Here is a 22,004-nt window from a genome sequence, read left to right on the forward strand (position 1 = left end):
GCTGAGTGGCCTCCGCTGGTGACTGGTCGCCGTCCACCCAGATCTAGCTGGGGCCACCAATCTAACCGGCACTGGGCGACTCTTGACGGCCCTAGTCTCAGCCGTAGGTCCCCTAACAATTTTATCGCCTCGTACTTCGACGCATCGCTGCGGCCCACATTTGCCCTAATTCACGGCACTCTTTACATGCATCCCTTGTCTGCGACGAGAACAAGAAGAATCTGAAATATTCAAGGAGAGACAGAGAGAAGAGGAGCTTACCTACTGTCGGCCGGTCGGTACCTGAATTTGGTTCGCCGCTGGAAACGTGGCAGAGAAAAGTAAGGTTTTCTGAGAACTGGTGCCGACGGTCGCACGTTGTCCCCATCCACCATATCCATGATTAAACAGGTAACCACCACGAACTGTGGACCAAAGGTAATAATGCACTCTCAAAGAAGGCAGGCGTCCGGAGAAGATGTGGGTGCCTCCATGTGGACAGTATGTTTGCTTCTTAAAGTGTGCCAAAAACGGACGGTTCCCCTTTCCATGCGGACCCGGCATGAGGCATCTGGCCCTGATCTTTCTTCTCCCACCACCAATCATAGAGGCTATGGAAATTAATCGTACCTTTCTGGAAGAGCCCGGAGCCTCAGGCGGCTGGGACAACGGATATGCGGAGGACCAACTGCTCCGTCCGTGGAGGGGAGCTGTGGCTAGTCAATCAAACAACTTGGGATTTAGGGAAATGAGGCCCATATGGAGACTGCTCATAGGCTGCGCAAACTAGGTAATCTCTGGGCTACCTGGTTCATCAGGACGATCCTTGCAGTTCTTTGAAACGGAGGGTAGGCAATAATATGCTCTTTCTCCATCCTGGGATAATTTGGGACGCTCTTGTTGATCAATAAACTATGAATAGAGTGATCTTCCTTGCTATTGTGAATTACTTTTTATCCGGACTTGTATGCATGAATGATATGCAGCCATTGGCCAGTCCGGACCTGCGCTCATTGTGACTGCACGAGTCTTCGAGGGTAAAGGTGTGCAGGAAGCCCCGGGCATGGCGAATGGCATGTGCCGCGGGTTCACTAGTGTTCGGGGAACATAGTCGGGGATCTCCAGTCACCCAGGGACCCAATCAGCCAGTACTTTGTAATAGCAGACAGCTCCACCACAAGTAACCCTCGGGATTTCCGCTGAATAATTTCTGGACCTAGACTATAGTACTCACGCACAACTTATCGATCAGAGAACGTTTTCGAACGGGGTCTGTAATGGGGCACGGCGGATATCAGATCACGCGGAAAGGCCTCAGAATGCGATTGCTTCCACTCGATGATTGCTGCTAGGGGAGCAGATCTAGATTCTGCAGATCATCACATTGATGTTTTTCTTCCCGTAATCCCCATTCTCACTCTTCCAGTGGTCGAGAGTCATGGCAGCGCAACGAGAAACGCAAGAGCCACCAGAAGAATACGAGTACGTGCTATGATCCGGGCCGCAGGCCGGAAGTCAACCAAGTACCCAGCTGGATTGGGCCGCTAGTTAATTCTGTTTCCGGTGAAGCTATGCTGCAAATGGGGCGAGTAAGGGCAAGGGAAAGAGTTCCGTGTTGCTAGTACGGTGGCCACCAGTAGAAGTGCCGAGCCACGATCCGTCCAGCGTTGTTCCATCACCATATCATTGTCGTCTGAGTGGAGCCAGCGCGCATACCTTCCCAACGCAGGATACTAGACGTTTTTCCTCGAGCCCACTTATGATGTTACCCTAGCATAGATAGTGTACGTGGGTACAAACTAGCAAGGGCCACAGCAAAAGCACTTTGTCTTCGGGGGGGACGGAAAAGCCGCGATGCACATCAGCCGTTGGATCCTCACGTTGGCCTATCAATGCGTCGAATTAGCTGGAAAGTGCATTAGGGGAGGGGAAGGTTTCATCCGTCGGAGGCCCCCGTCGTGACGTGCCATCGAAGGTGATGTATTCGTGTCGAGGGTAGAAACTGTGGACCAGAGGGCTCATTCAGAGTTACTGGGACCTGTTTAAGCTCCGCTTTACTGAGTCGTTCAGACCAGAGGGCCAACTCTGCAAAACATCCAGATATGAACAGTAGCAGCCATGCCAAGTAATCATCCCTGTGAAACAAGAAATTGAGTCTCTGAAACTAGCATCAGTAGTAGGCACTGGAACCTGAGGGAGGAGAAGGGGAAGGGATCGAAAAGTGGGGAGAGAGCAACCAGGCGGAGACCAGGCATGGCATGACCTTCCTTAGAGTAAGGATTTAATCTCTTCTGGGGCGTCAACCAGACGATCTTCAACTTGTTGGGCCAATCTTGATGATGACCAGACAGGAGATTTCTGGTTTTAGTGCATTGGAGCTGCCGGTGTGTTTTCTTGCTGGGTCCAAGCGCATGCTTTGTGTGTGTGCAGCCTGAGGCCTTGTCTGTCCCTTCTGCCCGAGTTGTCTTGGGAAAGCAATTAATTCCTGCCCACTTGAGCTGCCTCTTTCAGTAAGGAAAGTACGAACGTGCTCCTTCCTTGGGCCTTGGTGCACTAGCAGGGAGCCATGCCGGCCCAGCAGAAGTACTGCCCTATTCTGGCTATTCAGTAGTAGTACTGGGTAGCGTGACTGTCCAGGGAGAAACCACGCTAAACAACCCTAGCAAATTGCTGTGGCCGTGCTTTCAACCGGTTTAGACTGGGATTTACCAGCCAGCAGTCACTTGGCAAGAGGGGAAGTAGATTCTGAAGTCCGGTCCATGCTGGAGCCACTTGATCTCGTATCTGCGCGTCCAATACGTACTACAATTACTCTAGTATCCGGTGACTATAGTGCCATTATATTAAAAGAAAAGACGGCGTCGGATGGTCTAGCCATTCATCGTGAGTCTCTCCATCCAAGGTGGTTCCCAGAGAGGGTTAAACTCCGTCCCAACAACCATATGAGGAATGTCAAACGCCCTCGTATGAAGAGCGCGCGTCCATCGCTGAAGTAGCGTTTAATAGTCGACTTATTAACCCAGCGGACATTATACATGCCTCTCAGTCCATTTCGTAGTAGTAGTAGTATATGGTATCTTAGACCCCAATAGTTAGTAACAATCATCACTCATAGCCAAAAACACTGATCCACCAGCCACACCCCTCTCACGTAAGAGCAATAAAATCTACCTGCTCTCCTTGACCTCCTGGATCGTAAGCTTCACCCCCTCAATGACCACTCCCCACTCAACCTCATGCACCTTCTGCTCAAACTTATGCAGATCCTCATCCTCCCCCTTCACAAACGGAATTTCTCTGACCAGAATGGGCTGCCCCATATCCACCTCCGAAATGACTCTATGGATCATAACACCCGTCTTATCGATTTTCCCTTCCAACCAAGCAGCATGCGCACGCTCAATAGCGTTCTATTCCAACCCAACCATCCCAGAATTACGTCAGCATGATTTCTTCTTCCCACGGATAAATTTTAGAGTGCACAAGATAAGAGGGGAACGAATGAAGAAGAGACAAATAAAATGAATAAACATACCGCCCCATTAAACGCCCCGGGCAGAGCCGGGTGCAGATTAATGATATTAATCTTAGCTTCCTCCAACGGCTCCAAGAACCTCGGCGACAGAACATGCATGAATCCCAAACAAGCCACCATTTCCGGCTTGTCAGCCAGTACCAATCGGGCCAATTCGGCGTCGTACTCTTCCCGCGCCGCCTGAATGCCCTCTGGTGTAGCAGGGTGCTGTTTCTTGTACTTCACCAGGTTGTGGTATTGCGTGGGAATGTTGGCCTGTCGAGCCCGCTCGAGACCATACGCATTCTGGCGGTTGGAGATGACGCGCACGATCTGCGTCGAGAGTTGTCCTTGCTGTGTCTTGTCTATCACTGCTTGGAGGTTGGAGCCATTGCCGGATATGAGAACGGTAAGGCGCACGGGTGTGTCCATATTGGCCATTTCTAATAATTTTGTCCTTTCTGTTGATTGGGAGAGGGAGACGTGGTTTTGGGAAAGGATCGAGGGATTAGGACCGGGGATGTTTTGGTCTCGTAGCGGGGTAGGTCGGAAATTTTCTGGAGTGGGTTCTTTTCTGGGTTTTCCCTGGCTGTAGAGGATCAGCAACTTTCACTCAATTGATCCCACGGTGAGGGGTAGGATTCGCGCACCAGGCACGCGGCGAGTCTTAGCAATGGCGCGGAGTTTAGGCCTAAGAGAGTCGGACTTCAAGGCACAATCCAACTGCGTAATGAGCCAGTGGATGGCAGCCAGACGCGGGGTGGTGAACTGCGGTGGGCTGAGTCAGCCGAGGGGCGGAGATGCGGGACTTTCGCCGGGGTTGGGCTCCGCTCCGCCACTCCCAAGTCAGTGTGTCTTGTTGGCCCAAGCTTACGGCTGGTCTCTACTCAGGAGTACAACGACGGATAGCTTTTCAATCTCAAAATAACAGGCTGTATGCAACTAATATGTACCAAGTCAACTGTTATTGCCGTGACTGCCCTGGCCAGAAACCCCTGCTACCAATGCGCAATCGCCCAAGAGCCGTAGCTCAACCAGAGAGGGGAATAATACAAAAGGGAAGAGACCAGTAAACGAGAACTCAAAGACTGAAGTGATGTCACAGGAGCCAGATATCATGCACTCAAGTAGGTCCCGTATTTATGGCAGACTGCGGCGGGCCACAAAACTGCAACCACTCTGACATGCTTCACGCGTCAGCTGCCACACTTCCTTGAGAACCCATCTCCCACGGCCCATGACCAGAAAAGACCACTTGCTTAATAAAACAAGAAAAGTGTTCGCCGTGCCTGCCATCCGTGAAGTGGAAAATAAACCAGTAAAAGACGTTCGTTAGGGTATGAGATAAGACGCTTCATGCTAAGCTTCAAATAAGTCAAGTTTATGTGGAAAGATGATGAATCGAAAGAGAATGACCAACGCAGCGCATGTCCTCCTACTTACGCTGCTGCTGCGCTAGGTGCATCAGGCGTGGGTTGATTATTCGACGTCTCGGCTACACCCTGGCCTCGGCAAAGTGGGCATGAATTACGGCCCGTGGTCAACCACTGGTAGAAAGTCAGTCAGTCTTTGAACCCTCCGAGAAAAGAAGTGGACGAACCTGATCAATGCAATCCCGGTGGAAAAGGTGTTTGCATTTGGTCAGTTGCCGAAGCTCCTCAGCCGCCTCGTAGTCACTGAGACAGATCAAGCACCGCTCGCCTTCGGGAAGTTGGATGGCGCCAGCGCCTTCCAGACCTTCTGCAACCAGCGAGCCGGCATACTCCACAAGGCGGAACAGTCCACCGGCCGTAGAGAGATCCTCCTGGGTCGCAACAGGTGGCTTGACAGGCCCAAGCAGAGACGAGAGCAAGATCATGTCTTCGTACGTTGGATTCTACACACGCGTTAGCCACAAAACGCACCGACCAGGGAAGAAAGAGGTTGAGCGAAAAGGGTTAGAGTTGAGATTTCTTACATCAGTAAACAGACTTGGCGTTGCAAAAGCAGGGTGATTCTCTGAAAGATTGGTCCCGACAACGTAGATCAGCCAGCTTCTTCCCGTGGGTGGTGTAGCATTGTCGGGTTCTACGACGCCGTTACGCCGGACAGCACCAGACCCTAGGTCACGATGGCGTGCATATTCTGAGTCACTTCGGCGTCGCTGGCGCGTATTCAGCGGAATACCGTCTTCAGCGGGTTCAACCGTGGGTTGCATCGATCGGTTGGTGTCAATCGGAGGCAGGGTACCTGGTGACATGGCCGAAGCAGTCGAAGGTCTCCGACTAGGAGTGGACGCGCTGGATGACACGGCGGATAATCCCGGTTCAGCTGGCGTTGAGGGAGGAGGATGGGGACCTGGAGGGCTTTCCGAAAGCACCGAAGGGGCTGCAGACAGTGAGCCTAATGGGGCCCGGGTGCCCGCGTCAGACAGCCGCCGCAGTGGGGTCGGTCCTCCTTGTGAAGAAATATCACTGCCCGTGGGAAGCCCTGTAGGATGCTGCTCGCCCTGGAGCCGGATAGGTGGAAGCCTTGGCCGCCCATCTGGACGTGGCGGAAATCCAGAGCCGTTCTCGTGATTGCGTGCTAGATTCCCAGGCGTTAGGAACGGCAAGCGGAGCAAGGCATCCAGTCCAGTTCCTGGATTACCTGGCTGATCGCCGCTAGGGCCGTTGCCAGAGGGGACCGATCGTACACCAACCACTACGAGAGTAACAGTACGTCCTTCAGGTCCATCGGTAGGGTTGTCCACATCCATTCCGCCGCCGTTGTTATCGGTGTTATCAGCGTTTGCCGTTGGACGATTCAATGGACCGCCGGGTCGAGTACCATCTGAATTGGCAAAGCGGAAGACTCTCAGGAAGTTAACCGGGGTCGGAGGACCGTTGTCGCCTGCCGCACTCTCTCCTTCGTTGGGGGCCGTCTGGGTGGACGTGGCGTGCTGTAAGCTCTGTATGAAATTATCCAACGAACCATCAAGGCCATCATTACCCAGAGCCTGAATGTTGGGCATAACTGGACCAGCCGTGCCAGAGAGCTGAGCGGCAATGGCGGCAGCGGCCAGTTGAAGGACACGCGACAAAGGAGTCTGTTCCTCTCGACGCATGGCTCGAGATGGTCGTGCTCGCAGCAATCCCGGGAGTTGCCGTAAGCCAGGTGGGCCTTGTGTAGACTGCGATGACATAGGCGAGGTAGGACGGGTACTGCCTACAGCAGGTTCTACCGAATCAAGCTCATGGGGCTCATCAAAGTCCATCTGGCTATCCATTGACCTTGAATAAGGAAGAAATCCGTCGGCGTCCTCACTAGAGGCTGGGTCCAGGGGTGGTTGTGGGATCGGTCCTGATTCTTGGGCGGATGCGTTCGGGAAAGATTGGCCGAACATGTGGCCAATTGGTCCTGACAGTGAGTTTCGGACACGATGCAGCCGAGCACTGCGGCGCCATGAGCTTCGCGTCGGTTCTGGGGTGATCTCTGTGGTAGGGTCGAGGAATGAGCCGGAACGAGCGGGATCTGACGAGAGAGTTGGATCATTGCGGGGGATGAAGTACGGCCCACGTAAGGAGCGTCGCCTAGAGACGTTTCTCGAGCTGAGGGAATTGAACGGGCTAAAACGGGCGCTGCTATGCGTGGCTTCCGATCTTGGAATCGTCCTTGACACGATACCGTGGCGATGGGCGTGACCTTCTGCTGGTGTTTCTTCTTCGCTGCTTAGCAATCCACGGATCACCGAATTAGGAAGGATCCTAGAACCCAATCGCGACATGGTTGACTGTCTTCTGGCAGCCATTCGGGCAAATATATCCGATCGATATTCCCGCTGGCCTGGCTCATATTGCGGGTCGTTCTCCTCTTGTATTGTTCTCATATGTCGTTGTTCATCACCTGAAAGGTTGGGATGCCATATCTCGGCAGAAGGATCCGGATGAGCGGGGGCTCCTGAAGTTGTTGGAGTGTTGTCATGGTCTGTCTCTGTTCCCGACCGGGGCTGGTAGTCCCCAGTCTGCTCCGTGTTGTAGCTGTTATTCATTGCTTCATCCCTATTTCTGCGGACACGGATCGCGTGGAAAGTAGGAAAGTGTTCTGGAGGGGTACTGTGACGACGATTTCGTTGTGTAGAGGAAGACTGTCCCATAGTAACAATAACGCAAGGACGTGGCGATGGGAGTCTATAAGCCGCCTATTGCCATCGAAAAGTGGATGACTAAAGGTGCAACCAGCATTAGTAAGATGGCAGACACAGCAGTGACTCACTTCAGGCACGGTCCGATGGGCAGAAGTGAAGGCAGGGAAATCGCGACCAAGAACAGATGGTGAAGTGGTGGCCGATAAGACAGCTCTTGCAGGCAATACACTCAGACAACGCCACTAAGAAGGGTCCCGACTCCTGAGGACCCTGGAATTGGCCCTGATAGTTTCAGGCAGAACGTACCATTGGGCAGTCTTCAGTGAAATGACATAAATTCAATTCTTGTGCGAAATTATTGTTCTCGATTTGCAATTCAAGGTCGAGATGTGTTACTGCAGGCGGGCGTTGGGAAGTGAACGTGCCTGATCGCACCGTGTGGTAGGCCGTTCGGAGTCCAGGCGGCTGCGAACGAGCGTTGGGCAAAAGGCGGAAACTGGGAGGTCGGCAGAGTGAAGAGAAGCAATGTCCCCGGCTAAGAAGATCCTAAAAGGCGTAGAAAACTATCTGAAGGCCAGCCAGCAGGTGCCGATTCCTTTAAAAGGGAGCCACAAAGGGAAGGACGTGTGGTGGGATTAAACGCCGTACGACATTCGGGGGGAGCGACCCCACGACTTAACCGGAGGCTACCGTAGTTATTGCAGCTTAGAGACGGGTAAGTATGGGAGGTGTTGGCGAGACAGTTGTCCAGCAGTGAACATGAATGCCAGGGTGAAAGAGAGATCAAGAAGTGCGAGAAGCCCTGGGGGCCTCTGAGAGATGATGGAGCACGAAGGGAGCGCCCCGAGGATGAGGAGGATGACGATGATGGAGAGGAGATGATGAATGATAACAGTTGGTTTCGGTTTGGCTGCTGGTCGGGCGGTTTTGGTTTTGGTTTTGGTTTTGGTTTCGGCTTGGCTTCGTTTTGCTTACTTGACCTACAGTCCGTCCCATCTCGGCCTAGTCCCTTCACGGGAGGTCTTACATAGTAGCTTCTGATTGGTCTTAATCTTTAAGGCGATCTTGCCCGTGACTCCAACTGTCCCTGAAACGGTTTAGTGGCCCGGCGGTTTCGGCGGTTTCGCCCTCCTGGATCCGATCTAGTGTTATCTACTAATGGACTAGCGCCCAACGTGTTCAAGGCGGCATGATTTGTGGCAGTGCTGATTGGACAAGAAGTCTGAAATCAATTACCTCAGGTGTCTTTCTGCATCTGCTCCCATTTTTGGACTTCTCTGAACATGTACTGCGGACCTTCTTTACTTCCGACTCTATCCATTCTTTTCGATCGATGATCGTCGGTGATACAGATTAGTGATGGAGTATTTGTGGACGTCATTCCCATAAACAAGACATTGAATACGCTCAAGCCACTCGTCCCCATCACTTTTCATGCGGTGATCCTTGCTGTCAAGGCCCACGGGACCTCCCCGTACCTCAATAGTCCTCCTCTTCTGGAATAGGCCGTCGGCATTATTATCATCCGTGTCTCTATGGCACCTGTTCCTGCAGCAGCGGTATTCTCTTTGCCTCTCGCCCCATGGCAACAACCTGCCAGTGTGCGCGTAGCTCAGTACGAGCCTAGGAAGCGCAAGAAGGATCTCTCTGACTGGGGGGACGATGATGATGATGTTGATGGCGACACAACAGATGCGGCATCAGAGGCAGCTCCTGGTCCATCACTCACCCTCTCCCCGGATGAAGCCCATCAATATCGCATTGCTGGCCTTGCCTTCGACCAAGAATTGCCTGGGGGCAATTTCCCACATGCCCCGGTTAAAGATCAACCGACCCGTCGGCAGACACGTAACCAAGTCCTGAAAGAGTTGACTTCGTTGCCATCTCCAATCTATCCTCCTCAGTCTGCAGCCCATCAAGGGAATCTACGTCTTCAGCATCTTGCCGTGCTGTCTTCCATTTTGCACCGTTGCCTCCTGCAGAAAGACTTCGTTCGAGCGGGCAGGGCGTGGGGGTTAATCCTCCGTGAAGAAATTGGGGGCATCCCAATTGACGTCCGCACTGAAGGGAGATGGGGCATTGGTGCAGAAATCTTGCTCCGACGTGACTGCCAGGTCTCGGACATGTCTCCTGATAATGCACAGGAACGTGATGCAGAGCCGTCTGAGGCACCGCCCTCCAAACTTTTATTCACAAGGCAGGGTTTTGAAAAGGCCAGGCAGTATTACGAAACCCTCATCATTCAGCACCCATACCGAAAAGCGGCACCTGATGCTATAAGCTCACTACACTTTTATCCTGCCATGTTTGGACTTTGGGTGTATGTCACCCAAGAGGAGAGCAATATTTCTCGACAGAAAATCTGGGACGCCCATGGTGCGTCCCCTGACGATTCGGAAGAAGAAGATTCTGCGCTCGATATGCAACACCATCATGGCGCCCGACAGAAGACGCATGCGCTGATTGCCAGTGTTAGGAAGAGTGAGCTGGAACAGGCTCAGAAGATTGCAGCCAGGATGGACGAAATTCTCGGATCTCCCCCATACTCTGACTCTCCTGAGTTACTGGAGCTCCGCGGAATGATCTCTCTCTGGATTGCTGATCTGTTTGTCTCATCACTGCCATATGGGCGAACAGAGGGAGATATGGACGATTATGATTCCGATGAGACCGGTTCATCATCCGCCGAAGATCTTCAAGACTCGCTTCAAGAGCGGCGAGAGCGCCGACTTGCAGTCGAGAGGAAGGAATACGAGGTACAGAAGTCGCAGGATTATTTTTCGAAGGCCAAACAGCGTGGCAAAGGGGTCACCTCTACGTTTGGAGACCTGCATATAGATGATGATGATGCTTCATTTGGGTATGCGGATTAACGAGACATGATTAAAGATATGTATGGATGTATATCACCAACACAAAAACAAATAAATGTAAAATCAGATAATGATATTCACAAAGTATTCATAATCTATAAACTTCCCTCTCATCTCTCAGCTCATATGTAAGAAGCTAGATTAAACTGGCAGTATTGATGCCCATCGGTCACACGTGACCTCGTGTGGATGCCTCGCGCGTGCCTGAAGAATCAACGCGTTAGCCATTTTCGACCTCCTCTCAGAGCCATCGATTCAATAACCTCACAACCATGATCGGACCCACACATTCTAGATAACAATTGTAAATTGCAAGTCAATCACAATCATTCCGGCATATCCATCAGCCCCTTCCCCACTTGCTCCTTGTTGAATACTACCCTTCCATCTCCTCACCCCGCTCAGACTCGGGTAACCATGGGAGTGGGCGATTATGTGCACTCAAAAGAGGCTGGCCAGCCTCGACCACGCACAACTGAAGCCTCAAAACAGTCACGGCAGGCTCTAGCCGCACAAGCAAGGGTTGACGTCCCTCCAACAAATCTGGTGGCGCCAGTGCCCCTGTCAATCAACAAATCAATTCCCCTGGAGCATTATTCAACACCGGCATTTAGCGAGCAGATGCCTCAGGCGCCCGCGGAAAATGGCGTGCATAGAGACATGTTTGACACCGATGTGGAAGGCATTGACGACTCAACTATTGCTGCGACAAGTGTCATGGGTGCAGAGGATGCTCCACTTCAATTCCAATTACGACCCGCCACAGTTCCTCAATATCAAGAGGCAGCGCCAGTAGCGGATGAGAGGCCACTGCATCCGTCTCGATTGCCACGCCGTGCTTACGATGGCAAGTGGTACGAGAATCTTGGAGACAGCGCTATGAAAACAGCTGGTTTCGACTCAGAAGATGTCGATGATGCAAGTCAATTGACCTCCATGGCCGGAGACGATGAACGATCTGATACAACTGAGGACGGGAACTACGCCCGCAGATACAGATCCTCCACCGAGGAACCATTAAGCAAACGACTACAGAGCTTTTGGACCGCCAGTAGGAGATCTTACCAGAATCCAGAACCACAAGCATACCCCGAACCATCAAAGACTGCTGCTCCTCCTCCTCTGCGGCAATCCACATCCGACGCCAGATTATCAAAACAGGCTCTACCCAACAGGAAAGTCACACTGCCACGCAGTATGACAGCAACCCCACGGACACGCTTCAGTCCCCCCAAACCATCTCTCCTAGAACAACTGGACATAACCCCAACTCGTCGAACCTCAGGTCCTCGACCCCAACCCGGCAAAGAACCAGGAATCACCAGTACCACCAACCACCACCAGCACCACCAGCGCCACAACTCCGACGACAACCACCTCTTCAACACCAGCCGCGACAGCCTACCACCCCTAACCACCTTCGACATGACCAACATCGACGACCTCGACGTCGAAGACGATGACCACGACCCAATCAACGACCCATTCGCGCGCCGCAACTCCGTCCAACGCATCGTCTCAGACGACCCCGACTTCCAACCCACCAAGAGCACCATCACCATCGGCCCCAGCACCAAAAACAAAAAACGAAACCTCGAATCCGACTACCCGCCCGAAATCCTGCGCCAAAAATCCTTCAAGGACCTTCAATCCGAACCCTTCGACCACACCCCAACCGCACCCGCTAAATCCACCCCGACCACCACACCAGCCCCCAACCCAGGCCCCAACGCCACCTCGGACGAGAAAATAGATTTCTTACTAAACTCCGAAGACAAAGACCGCCGCGACTTCTTCTCCACGCTCACGATGAACGAATGGGAAGATTACGGCGATCTCCTCATCGACCAATTCAGCAACGCACTTTCCAAGATGAAAGATCTCCGCCATGCAAGACGGAAAACGGCGGCGTTGTTTGAGGCGGAAATTGCGAGGAGGAATGAGGTTGTTGAGGAGCAGTCTGCTGATTTGACCAGGAAGTTGGAGGAGATGAGGAGTGGGGGGGCGGAGGTGTTGAGGGGGAGAACGCCTTGATTTTATTTAATATATGTTATAGGTGAGATGTGTTGACTTGCATATAATTAATGGCCTTCTTCGGCGAATGATGTACTCGCTTCTCTTGATTCTTTTTCTTTCTCTTATTATTTCTATTGGGGTTGTAGCATGTGCTTGCATGGGCTAGAATATGCACCTTATCACCAACATTTCTTCTATCATGGTTTTCATTCATTGTTATAAGGTTCAGACTGTATTTGTTTGTTGTTGTTTCGGGTTATTCAAGGTTTTATGATAGAGCTTACGCCAGGATGACCACTTTTCTTACTATACCATGTTTTTACTGCTTTGTTATGTATGGTCTTTGCTGAACAATCCTCATATCACCATTATCAATAAGCAATATCATTATACCCCACAACTATACTCCCCCAAATCATAGATTGAAAATAAAACCTGCATTTGATTAAACACTAGCACTGCTAGCTACGCCTTTGACCCAAATGGCTGCACATGCAAGACCTGACTGAACCTGGACACTTAAAAACACTGAACACCAGCAGTGGTCTACAATCTCAATGATATAACACACGCAGAAACACGGAACGCGAAATCGTCATGGAGAAAAAAAAAGGATACAACGAAGAGGGAGATAGTATGAACAACCATGTGGGAATCATATGCTTTAGGAAAAGAAATCGGAGAGGAAAGAATTCAGTCAAGTTCAGTGGTTCTGTTTCGATAGCGCTGCTGCAAGGCGCTTGTAGTCATCCAGCAAAACAGATACATCGGCGATGGTAAGCTCGTTGGCATTTTGCATCTGGAGGAAACGTTGAATAGGTGGGTCCACCCGCTCTACACGGGATGGGGCGCTGGGCACGCTCGATGAGGAAGTCTCGCGGGAGAGGATAGAGGCTCTGATTCTTTCGGTGGGAGTGTTGGGCGATGGCATTGATCCAGGAGTGTCAGGAGTTCCAGGGGCACCACGTCCGAAGTTGCGGATCATACCGGGGATGTGGTTGAGGGGGTTGAGGGTGTTTCCAAAGTTCCGCACCGATTCAAGCGGTGTAGGCGGCTGCGTAGTTGCGCTTGCTGGGGAAGCCTGGGGCTCTTCCTTCTGCGGGCCTTGAGAGACAGTTGCTTTTCTGGAGCTTCCCTGAGTCCGAACACTCTCGACACTCCGGTCACGTGGTGTTCGCTGACCGCTGACCAGCCCTAGGAATGTATCCTCCGCCTTCGAACCGATGCGCCTTAATTGCGGGCGATCAACGGGACGAGATTCTCTTCCGGAATTCTCGTCCTGGTTCAGACTAGGTTCCGTAGATATAGGGTTGGTGACCAGACGTCGAGCATCTGCCAAGGTCTTGGGCAGTACCGGATTCCCATCTTTGACAGGGAACTGATTGGACTGCAACTCTTTGAGGCGGCCAAACAGGAAGTTGAAGCTGCTGTCTAAGGATGCTCCAATGTTCTTGAGCCCCTGGTCGGCAGTGTTACGAACAGCATCGTTCGCAGCGCCGAGCACCTTGGCAGGGGGCTGGAAGAGGTTGTTCAGCCGCCGTTGTTGGGTGCTTGCCGATGACTGAGGTCTGGGCAAGCTATCGGACGCTTCTTGTCCAACTGGCTTGGAGAGTTCAGGTGAGGCTGTCACTGGTGTAACCGACGATACTGCTGCTTCCTTGGTGGCAGTAGGAGACGGGAGAGAGTCGACCTTTCCGGCCGCAGTTGAATCATCATTGGATGCCTTGGTCTGGCCTTCAAAGGCCTCCTCGCCGCGCAATTCAGACAGATCTACATTTTCAAGAAAGCTAATGGCCGCTTCCAGGTTAGTCAAGCAATATGCGGTTTCACCGTCTATCTTATTGGACGACCTAAACCGCTGGATGAATTGTAGGTTGCTTATAACGTTGATCCCCTCAGGAGGGCAAGTGATCAAGGAATAGATCAGGGTAGGCAATATCTCGTCAGCAGAAGAGGATGATGGCAGGAGCTTAGTCAAGGCATCAACTATGGCCTTGTGCGCGGCGGCAAGTTGTTGAAGTTTGCCCAAAGGATACTTGTCATCGTTCATCTTTGCCAAGCAGTCTCGCGCAGCAGAAAGACATTCATCCGCTTCTTTTTGCTTGTCTTCATCAATAGCACTCAGGTCGACCTCGACACCGAGATCCTTCAGATTAATGCCAACTACAGAGAGAGCCGCTGTCTTTGAACGCAGTTTCTCGTCTCTGATTTCATCCAATGTACTTTTATGTCTCCATAGCTTGTCGTAGATAGTCTCACACGCTCTCCGTTCCACGGCTTCTTCCAAGGCAACACGCTTGGTTGCAAGATGCTTTCGCGCGATCCTCCTTTCAGTGACTTCTGATGCTGTCAACATCTGGCGGCCATCTGAACCTGTATTACTAGACTTGCCCTGCGCGGCACGGTACGGAGAAGGGTCACGGTTTATCCGGGAAGCAAGAGTAGAGATATGAGTAGCTATGTGTGATTCGGCTCGGACGTAGAATTCTTGGAACCGGCTCGATACTTTCTCGATTGTGGGAGGAGAGGAGTGTACCTTGGCAGTGAGAGAGTGGACAAATCTGCCAGTAATAACGTCAGCATCACATCAACGTGTAGGGAGAGTAGAGGCCCGACTGTACCTGTCTGTCATACTTGCGAGCTCTATTGGTAGTTCCTCCGTGTGACCCAAGCTACCTCGAGAGAGCACCGAGGTCTCCTCACTCTGCTGCGCATCGTCGCCGTAGCCTAAGTCGGCAGAGCCTGATTTCTCGAACAGGTCAGGGCTGCTATTTCGGTCCTCCTCGGCCGTGGACAAGGGTAACGGGAGTGCCTCGGCGTCTACCGACTCTGGTATTGCCACGGACTGAACAGTCTTGGCTCTGGAACGAACGAAAGGGCTCGTCTCGGGAGTGTCCATCCTTGGGAACGAGCGGGCCGTGTGTAGGCGCGGCTTTGCAGCGCCATCGTCGGCAGAATTGGCAGACATGGTAATATTAGAAAGAGTGACAACGGGGTATCAGTCCGACAAGTGTTGGGCTTTCAGCTGCTCATATGATCGGTTCATACGAATGCAGCAGTTGGGGCCGGTGCGTATAGATGACACCTGGAACTTTAATCTGGCAACCCCAACCGAACGGACGGGTCAGGGGGAGAGGGTAAGAACTAGATCTGGGTGGGATTAGTTGTCCAAACCACACATCATGAGCAAACTACCTCGCAGGCCAGTTTCAAAAGACGTCAGACCTCCAAGAAGATGAGAGGAAAGTCAACAATCAATAGTGGCTCATGATTGCGCGGCGGAGTAAGCGTCGGCGAAACCCAAAAGCGGCGGACGTCACGCGCCAATCACGTGTGGCAGTCACGCTTTCTCCGCAATCGGGATTCCCGATGCGGCCTGTCACGATAAGTGATCTTCGCCTAGCTTGGAGTCTGTTTTGGATGCATTCCTACCGAGTGAACATGCGAAAGAGTTCGAGTTCATTCCAAAGAGATAAGGTATCAATTACGCAACTATCTTACTATTCGTTTACATTCGTGGCTATGTCAAACAAGCAGGACTAAATGAAGCGTCAATTGAGTAAATAGGTATCATAGCTATCTAACATTCATCATTCTATGATGACTATGCACGTGGACCAAAGAACAAGGCTAAATAAGAACAAGGGTAAGATACTATATTTTACAGACGGGAAGACTTGGAGTGGTCAGCCTTGGCCTCGGTAGCCTTCTCGATGCGGGCACCCAGATCGGGGTTCACACGGTGGAACATGCCGTAGGTGGCCTTGCGAACACGCTCGTGGGCGGCGCACAAGTGAGAGGAAACGTTGTGGACGAAGTTGTCCTGCTGGCCGGGCTGGCGACCCAAGACCTGCCAAAGGCCGTTGGCCTGCACATAGTCCTCATCGGTGACGGGCAGCTGCTCAACAACGACGGAACCGGCCCACTTCTCGTGCTCCTGACTAGCCTTCACGGGCTGGTAGTTGTAAGGACGGAAGGTGGAGGGATAGTTGGGGTTGGCTCCGTAGTTGCCGTGCACGTTCATGTACCCATCACGGTGCCAGGGGCTGAACGAGCGGAGCGGGCAGTTGACGGGGATCTGCTCGTAGTTGCCGCTCAGACGGTGGCGCTGGGTGTCAGGGTAGGAGAAGAGGCGGGACTGCAAGACAGGGTCGGCAGAGGGCTCCACGCCCGGCACCATGTGCGAGGGGGAGAAGGCGGCCTGCTCAACCTCGGCGAAGTAGTTCTCGGGGTTCTTGTTCAGAGTGAGCTTGCCGAAGCGGCGCAGAGGAACCTCACTCTGAGGCCAGACCTTAGTCAGGTCAAAGACGCTCCAGCGGAACTTCTCGGCCTGCTCGGGGCTCAGGACCTGGACGTAGCAAGTCCATGAGGGGTTCTCGCCACGCGAAATAGCGTCGAACAGGTCCTGGGTGTGCCAATCGGGGTTTTCAGCCGCCAGGCGAGTGGCCTCCTCGTTATTGAAGGTCTTGTTGCCCTGATCGGTCTTCAGGTGGATCTGGACGTAGTTGAAGGTGCCGTCGGGCTTGATCCACTTGTAAGTGTGGCCGGAGTAGCCGTTCATGTGGCGGTAAGAGTAGGGCGTACCACGGTCACTAAAGAGGTGCATGACCTGGTGAACGGCTTCTTGGTGGGTGGAAAGGTAGTCCCAAAACATGGTGGCATCCTTAAGGTTGGTCTGGGGGTTGCGCTTCTGGGTGTGAATGAAGATGGGGAACTTGGCGGGATCACGGAGGAAGAAGACAGGGGTGTTGTTGAAGACCCAGTCCCAATTGCCCTCTTCAGTGTAGAACTTGATAGCGAAGCCACGGGGATCACGCGCGCTGTCCGCAGAGCCCTTCTCACCACCGACGGTTGAGAAGCGAGTGAACAGCTTGGTTTTCTTGCCAATGCCCTTGAGCATGTCGATGACGGTGATGTCGCTGATGTCATCGGTGACCTCGAACTCACCAAAGGCGCCAGCACCCTTGGCGTGGACAACACGCTCCGGGATTCTCTCTCTGTCGAAGTGTGCGAGGAGGTCGATCAGGTGGAAGTCCTGAAGCAGAAGGGGTCCGTTGCGGCCAACGCGCTGAGCAGCCTGGGGGTCCATAACCTGAATTGTGTCAGTCTTTTAGCTGTGACTAGGCCATATGATGTCGGCGTAGCATACTGGACAGCCATTGGAGGTGGTGTAGATGGGCATCTCATTGTAGCGGTAGGTCTCTATAGGACAGACCCGAGTTAGTCTTTCTGTTACGCTTCAAAAGGACTAAAAGGCAGGAAAGTATCAACATACTGGGTTGGTCGTCCTTGCCCATGGTGACGGTATGTGATGTGAGCTAATTGAGAGTAATGCAAGAGGAACAAATTGAAGATTGCGACAAGCCGGGGAGAGGAAGATGTGGTCCGGCGGGCTAATATAGCTGAATGCGGGGTTTAAGTAGATTGGAGAGCTAGCAGTGGTTCGTTGATGGGGACAAGGAAGTCCTTGGGAGGAATGCGGGGAGTAAAAAAGGCCACGAAATGAGGTCCCAATGAAGGAAGAAGTAATTGCAAGAACTGAAGCAGCAGCGGCAAGGGAAGAAGAGATTATAAGAAAAAGAGCAGACGATCCATTGAAAGATTTGAAGGCTGGTGGCTCGTCGCCGAGGGAGGCAGATGGGGAACCCCGTGCAGCAACAGCCAATGATGATGCCGGGGAAGGTCAACGCGGTGGTTCCACGGAATCGCCTGCCTCGATCAGTCCCGCTGCCTGTCCGATTTCCCGCCGGTTCAGGTACTATGACTTATGCCATTGACCTGAGATCAATTGATAGTTGAGCTCACTTATAGAACTCTATATTAACCTGAAGCTGTCCAAATGCTTCTGAGCAGCAATGAAAGAAACTCAAAGATTCATTTGCACATTAACTTTTCTCGGAAGCACGATTGAAACAAACAAAATCACCCAAAAGGAGCTTTCCGATACGCTAATTTACCCCGCACAGTTGCAGCCAATTCCTCCAGGGTGTCCACCAATCAGCACCATCTCGATGTCAGAGTGTCGACCAAGTCTAGATTTCCCCGCGTTATTTCCACTGAAGGGGAATTGACGATATTATCTATATTGAGGAAGATGTGGAGGATGGCTCTGTTCTAGATAGTTCACTAATATAAGTGGTGTGGTGTGGACGGAGATCCTTAACACGTAACCACCTAGACGAGCACTGAAACGGCCCGAGGTGGGCATGCAAAGGCCCCGGGAGTCTACAAAATGCGCAAAAAATCGAGGTTAGTTTATCCGCTAGTGATTTAGTTGGCTGTTGTGGTCTGATAAAGTGATAATCAATCTTAGTCAACGGACCTGGCCAGAAGTTTCCTGCCTTTCTGCAGCCCGCCAGCCCTGCAGGCACTAATACTCAGTAATGGTTGGCCGTCTGGACCTTCCGCGATCCCCATCGTAGAAATCCTATCCGGGCGTATTTCTTGCCTCATTGGGAAAGTGGCTGACTTTGTTGTTTCTCTGCAAGAGGAAGGCAATCCTGTTTGACCTTCCTAATCAGGTGATGTGATCCTTCGAGCTGTTGTTCGTTCGCTGTTACCTAAAATAGTTATTAAACGAGATCTTCATGATAAAGATAGCTAGCTGGATGAACAGTATATGATCAAGGGGAGCAAAGTGATGATGTTTCGATCGCGATAAAGATAACCCCCACATTCTTCGGAATACAAGTTTCCCTGTATAATTCTCTCTGCTCAGGACCTTTCAATTCGCTACTGTACGATACTCATGAATACAATTGGCCGAGGTAACCTGTTGTCCGTCTCCAGCACCAATTGCGGCTATGATTGTCGGCTTGTCAAGTCAATATGACGATCACCCGATTCCTTGACATTATTGCGAAAATGATTTCTCTACCGACAGCTACGTCAGATTCAACGGGGAGTTCCCCGCGGAAAGCTCCGCCCTCCGAAGCGGAGCGAGATTCTCCTAGTGGAATAGGAACCCGAACAGCAGATGCCTCGGAACACCCGCCCGCTCGGTTCCGATCGCGTTCATGCGAGTTTCTAGTTTACGCTTCATGCTTTGAGTTTTACTCATCCTCAGAAAGTCAATTTGTCCTGCAAACACGCAATTCATATTGATACAGTCAAATCAGTCATTAAGCCATACCCATTTGAGCGAGAAAACAATTAACATCCGTCAAGCCCATTACATAGCAGATTCATCAAGTCATGTCATATCCAACCGGACCTCGCCGTCACCTTTACTTCCGATCAGCATTCGCACCGGATCTGTCGCCATTGATGCTGCTAAGGATGTCTCCAGTCGACTGTCCGACGCCCCGGGTTGTGTTGCCCAGGCCTTCAGTGGCACCGCCAACAGTCTTTCCAAGACCCTGAGTCGCACCGCCGGCAGTCTGACCGAGTCCTCCCACAGTGTTTCCCACAGTGTCTCCGAGTCCTCCTACAGTGCTTCCGACAGTGTCTCCGAGTCCGCCAACGGTCTTTCCTAGGGTATCGCCGACGCCTCCAAGGAGGTTCGCTATATACTTACGCATTAGCAACAGATGTGTAATGGTATCGAGGTATTATGGGATTTGGTACCCAGGGGTGCGAGAACTTCATAACGCGACCGACTAGTTAAGTCAAAGCACAAACAAGGGAGAATATAACATAGGAACAGTAGGTGCGAGGGTCGATGGTCACTTACGGTTGTTGTTGTTATCGTTGCCAGAAGACATGACGTCGATATCGCGGCAGCAAAGCTATTTCAGTGAGGAAGTTCTTGGAGGAAGGAAAAAATATTTTGAATGGAAAGTGTGATCCTTAACCAGACTGACGATGCAGTATAGATCAAAGTAATCGCTAAATGTTGTGATAACTGTTCTTTTTATATATCAAGGTACATAGGCACATGTGTCCAATACCCAAAGTCGCCACGGGACGCTCCATCCCCCTATGATATCATCGTGTTCTGAAACCAAGATGGTACCACAACCCGCAACCAATGGATTCGGGAAATCGAAGATCTGATGGCATCGCCTGATGACGCTCATCCGCAACATGATGAAATAAGGCCCTGGCCGTTATGACAGTGGCGCGACGACCCCTACCTGCGATACTGGTTGTGGTGCTTATTGGTCCCCACAGACATTCGCATACGTAGGGAATGTGCGAGTAAATATGGTACTATAGCAGCACGAGACCACATCTTTCTAACCAGATAGAGGGTTTAGGCAGCGACGGGAATCATCTTCCTAGCCAACCTGTACTGTTAGAAACAGTTGCCCAACAACTATCAACCAAGCAGATTGATTTGGGCAGTTGCAGTATTGGGACTCATCCCTTCACTCTGGTCCAACTGGTCCACGCCGGTCGATGGCTAGTACTAATCACCAGTGACTACCAGTAGAGAAATGGCCCGTCAGATAATTGATAGGAACGGGCTTATGTTCTAGTACGATCCGCCTGAATTCAGATTGCACAACATAGCCGTCAATCACTTGTAACTCACGGACGAACAGAAAAATGCCCCCAATATCAACTTGAATCAAATAACACCTTGTACCGTCGCTCATAAATGTATCCCTCCTATCTATCCATCACCCACCCCAACTTCACCACCCTCCAAAGCCTGTTCCGACTTAGGACATGGGAACCTAGAAAGTTATCCTCCAAATGACCAGGGGGCTGTCAGGGTATTAGCAAATGCACGTGATCGAAGGTCTCCAAGTTACCCAGCCTATGTTCAACGAGCTTTTTTTTGGGCACCCTCATTCTCTTCACCTGGATAATCGCTTTTTGACCACCTTGACCCAACCGTGTCCTTCAATATTCACATCAATCCTGTGTCTTATTCCTTCCTTCTTTCCACCCACATGAAGCCTGGTTCTATCATATATATTGTTGTTAGTACTATTGCAGTGGGGCGGGAGGGGGGGCGGCATGTAGACATGGATGTATATGGTAGACGTACTCAGTAACTCGACCACATTCCGAACCACAACAGGATAATTTTCCTCTTTCAATGCCACGACTAACAATCGCAGGTGCACAAGATCGTACCGTCCACGTTGTTCCTCGGGAAACCGACCACGCATGTCATGTACCGAGAAAAAAGTTTCATGGGAGGGGTTGACGTCCTTCGTGAACGGGTATTGCGCGGGCGAGATGTCGAAGCCGTGGAGGTAGAGGTGGTTGGAGGGGGAGGGGGTGGGGTGGAGGGCGTCTGTTACGGAGGCGAGCCAGATCCTATTTCTCTCACCTTGTTAGACCTCGTCTTTCTTGCGTTTTTTTATAACGTTCAGGGTTTGTGGTTCTCCAGCACCCCCGTGCCGGTAGCGACAGCTCGCCATGGTGCATGATAATAAGTACGTAGGGAATGATAGCGTAGAGTCCACCAACAGTCACACAGTTTACAGCAAGAAAGAGAGGTTGAGAAAAGAGATGAATTAAGACAAGGGAAGATGCGATCTCAAATACCATTCACATCCGCCGCCGCTGTCCCTCTCCCAGGAGTCCGGAAACCCCCCCCCCCCCCCCTCACACGCCCTCT

General features: G+C 51.7%; 8 protein-coding genes across 8 annotated transcripts; 2 read left to right on the top strand and 6 right to left on the bottom strand.

Moving 5' to 3' along the window:
• Window positions 1-3,087: 3,087 nt before the first annotated feature.
• On the bottom strand, window positions 3,088-4,205 carry BO79DRAFT_165313 (phosphoribosylglycinamide formyltransferase). The gene is made up of 3 exons (XM_025679246.1): window positions 4,144-4,205; window positions 3,515-4,082; window positions 3,088-3,389 (listed from the first exon to the last, which is right to left on the bottom strand). Exons 2-3 carry the CDS (start codon window positions 3,932-3,934, stop codon window positions 3,147-3,149), a joined length of 663 nt encoding a protein of 220 aa, XP_025543813.1. The 5' UTR covers window positions 3,935-4,082; window positions 4,144-4,205; the 3' UTR covers window positions 3,088-3,146.
• A 727-nt stretch (window positions 4,206-4,932) lies between these two features.
• Window positions 4,933-7,607, bottom strand: BO79DRAFT_137245 (RING-H2 finger protein; the record flags this gene model as incomplete). The annotated part of the gene is made up of 3 exons (XM_025678110.1): window positions 4,933-5,040; window positions 5,094-5,369; window positions 5,451-7,607. The coding sequence occupies 3 exons, from the start codon at window positions 7,605-7,607 to the stop codon at window positions 4,933-4,935; spliced, it is 2,541 nt and encodes an 846-aa protein (XP_025543814.1).
• A 1,526-nt stretch (window positions 7,608-9,133) lies between these two features.
• Window positions 9,134-12,505, top strand: BO79DRAFT_234890 (uncharacterized protein; the record flags this gene model as incomplete). Its single annotated transcript, XM_025684423.1, has 3 exons — window positions 9,134-10,458; window positions 10,488-10,491; window positions 10,877-12,505. The coding sequence occupies 3 exons, from the start codon at window positions 9,134-9,136 to the stop codon at window positions 12,503-12,505; spliced, it is 2,958 nt and encodes a 985-aa protein (XP_025543815.1).
• Window positions 12,506-12,922: 417 nt separating this feature from the next.
• On the bottom strand, window positions 12,923-15,709 carry BO79DRAFT_165321 (VPS9 domain-containing protein). Its single transcript, XM_025679247.1, has 2 exons — window positions 15,109-15,709; window positions 12,923-15,048 (listed from the first exon to the last, which is right to left on the bottom strand). Exons 1-2 carry the CDS (start codon window positions 15,453-15,455, stop codon window positions 13,191-13,193), a joined length of 2,205 nt encoding a protein of 734 aa, XP_025543816.1. The 5' UTR covers window positions 15,456-15,709; the 3' UTR covers window positions 12,923-13,190.
• Window positions 15,710-16,025: 316 nt separating this feature from the next.
• Window positions 16,026-18,006, bottom strand: fgaCat (catalase easC). The gene is made up of 3 exons (XM_025682045.1): window positions 17,763-18,006; window positions 17,637-17,689; window positions 16,026-17,579 (listed from the first exon to the last, which is right to left on the bottom strand). The coding sequence occupies exons 1-3, from the start codon at window positions 17,782-17,784 to the stop codon at window positions 16,149-16,151; spliced, it is 1,506 nt and encodes a 501-aa protein (XP_025543817.1). The 5' UTR covers window positions 17,785-18,006; the 3' UTR covers window positions 16,026-16,148.
• On the top strand, window positions 18,001-19,017 carry BO79DRAFT_224510 (uncharacterized protein; the record flags this gene model as incomplete). Its single annotated transcript, XM_025683679.1, has 4 exons — window positions 18,001-18,242; window positions 18,666-18,736; window positions 18,801-18,867; window positions 18,978-19,017. 4 exons carry the CDS (start codon window positions 18,001-18,003, stop codon window positions 19,015-19,017), a joined length of 420 nt encoding a protein of 139 aa, XP_025543818.1.
• Window positions 19,018-19,548: 531 nt separating this feature from the next.
• Window positions 19,549-20,251, bottom strand: BO79DRAFT_206798 (uncharacterized protein). Its single transcript, XM_025682046.1, has 3 exons — window positions 20,160-20,251; window positions 20,054-20,068; window positions 19,549-19,991 (listed from the first exon to the last, which is right to left on the bottom strand). Exons 1-3 carry the CDS (start codon window positions 20,188-20,190, stop codon window positions 19,714-19,716), a joined length of 324 nt encoding a protein of 107 aa, XP_025543819.1. The 5' UTR covers window positions 20,191-20,251; the 3' UTR covers window positions 19,549-19,713.
• A 1,166-nt stretch (window positions 20,252-21,417) lies between these two features.
• BO79DRAFT_121541 (uncharacterized protein) lies at window positions 21,418-21,699 on the bottom strand (the record flags this gene model as incomplete). Its single annotated transcript, XM_025677948.1, has 1 exon — window positions 21,418-21,699. A coding segment is annotated over one exon (282 nt), but the record flags the coding sequence as incomplete, so codon positions are not given.
• Window positions 21,700-22,004: the final 305 nt, after the last annotated feature.

This window comes from Aspergillus costaricaensis, assembly GCF_003184835.1.
Source record: "Aspergillus costaricaensis CBS 115574 unplaced genomic scaffold BO79scaffold_3, whole genome shotgun sequence".
Lineage (NCBI taxonomy): Eukaryota > Fungi > Ascomycota > Eurotiomycetes > Eurotiales > Aspergillaceae > Aspergillus > Aspergillus costaricensis.

What these genes read in the sequence shown, in the direction of transcription:
- fgaCat (XM_025682045.1), bottom strand. Translation starts at nt 17,784, where the DNA reads ATGGGCAAGGACGACCAACCCA. An exon ending in GGGCAAGGACGACCAACCCA is followed by an intron (nt 17,690 to 17,762) that starts GTATGTTGATAC and finishes TCTGTCCTATAG; the next exon opens with AGACCTACCGCTACAATGAG. An exon ending in CCACCTCCAATGGCTGTCCA is followed by an intron (nt 17,580 to 17,636) that starts GTATGCTACGCC and finishes GACACAATTCAG; the next exon opens with GTTATGGACCCCCAGGCTGC.
- BO79DRAFT_165321 (XM_025679247.1), bottom strand. Translation starts at nt 15,455, where the DNA reads ATGTCTGCCAATTCTGCCGACGATGGCGCTGCAAAGCCGCGCCTACAC. An exon ending in CTCGCAAGTATGACAGACAG is followed by an intron (nt 15,049 to 15,108) that starts GTACAGTCGGGC and finishes TATTACTGGCAG; the next exon opens with ATTTGTCCACTCTCTCACTG.
- BO79DRAFT_165313 (XM_025679246.1), bottom strand. Translation starts at nt 3,934, where the DNA reads ATGGCCAATATGGACACACCCGTGCGCCTTACCGTTCTCATATCCGGC. An exon ending in CCGGGGCGTTTAATGGGGCG is followed by an intron (nt 3,390 to 3,514) that starts GTATGTTTATTC and finishes GGGTTGGAATAG; the next exon opens with AACGCTATTGAGCGTGCGCA.
- BO79DRAFT_206798 (XM_025682046.1), bottom strand. Translation starts at nt 20,190, where the DNA reads ATGTCTTCTGGCAACGATAACAACAACAACC.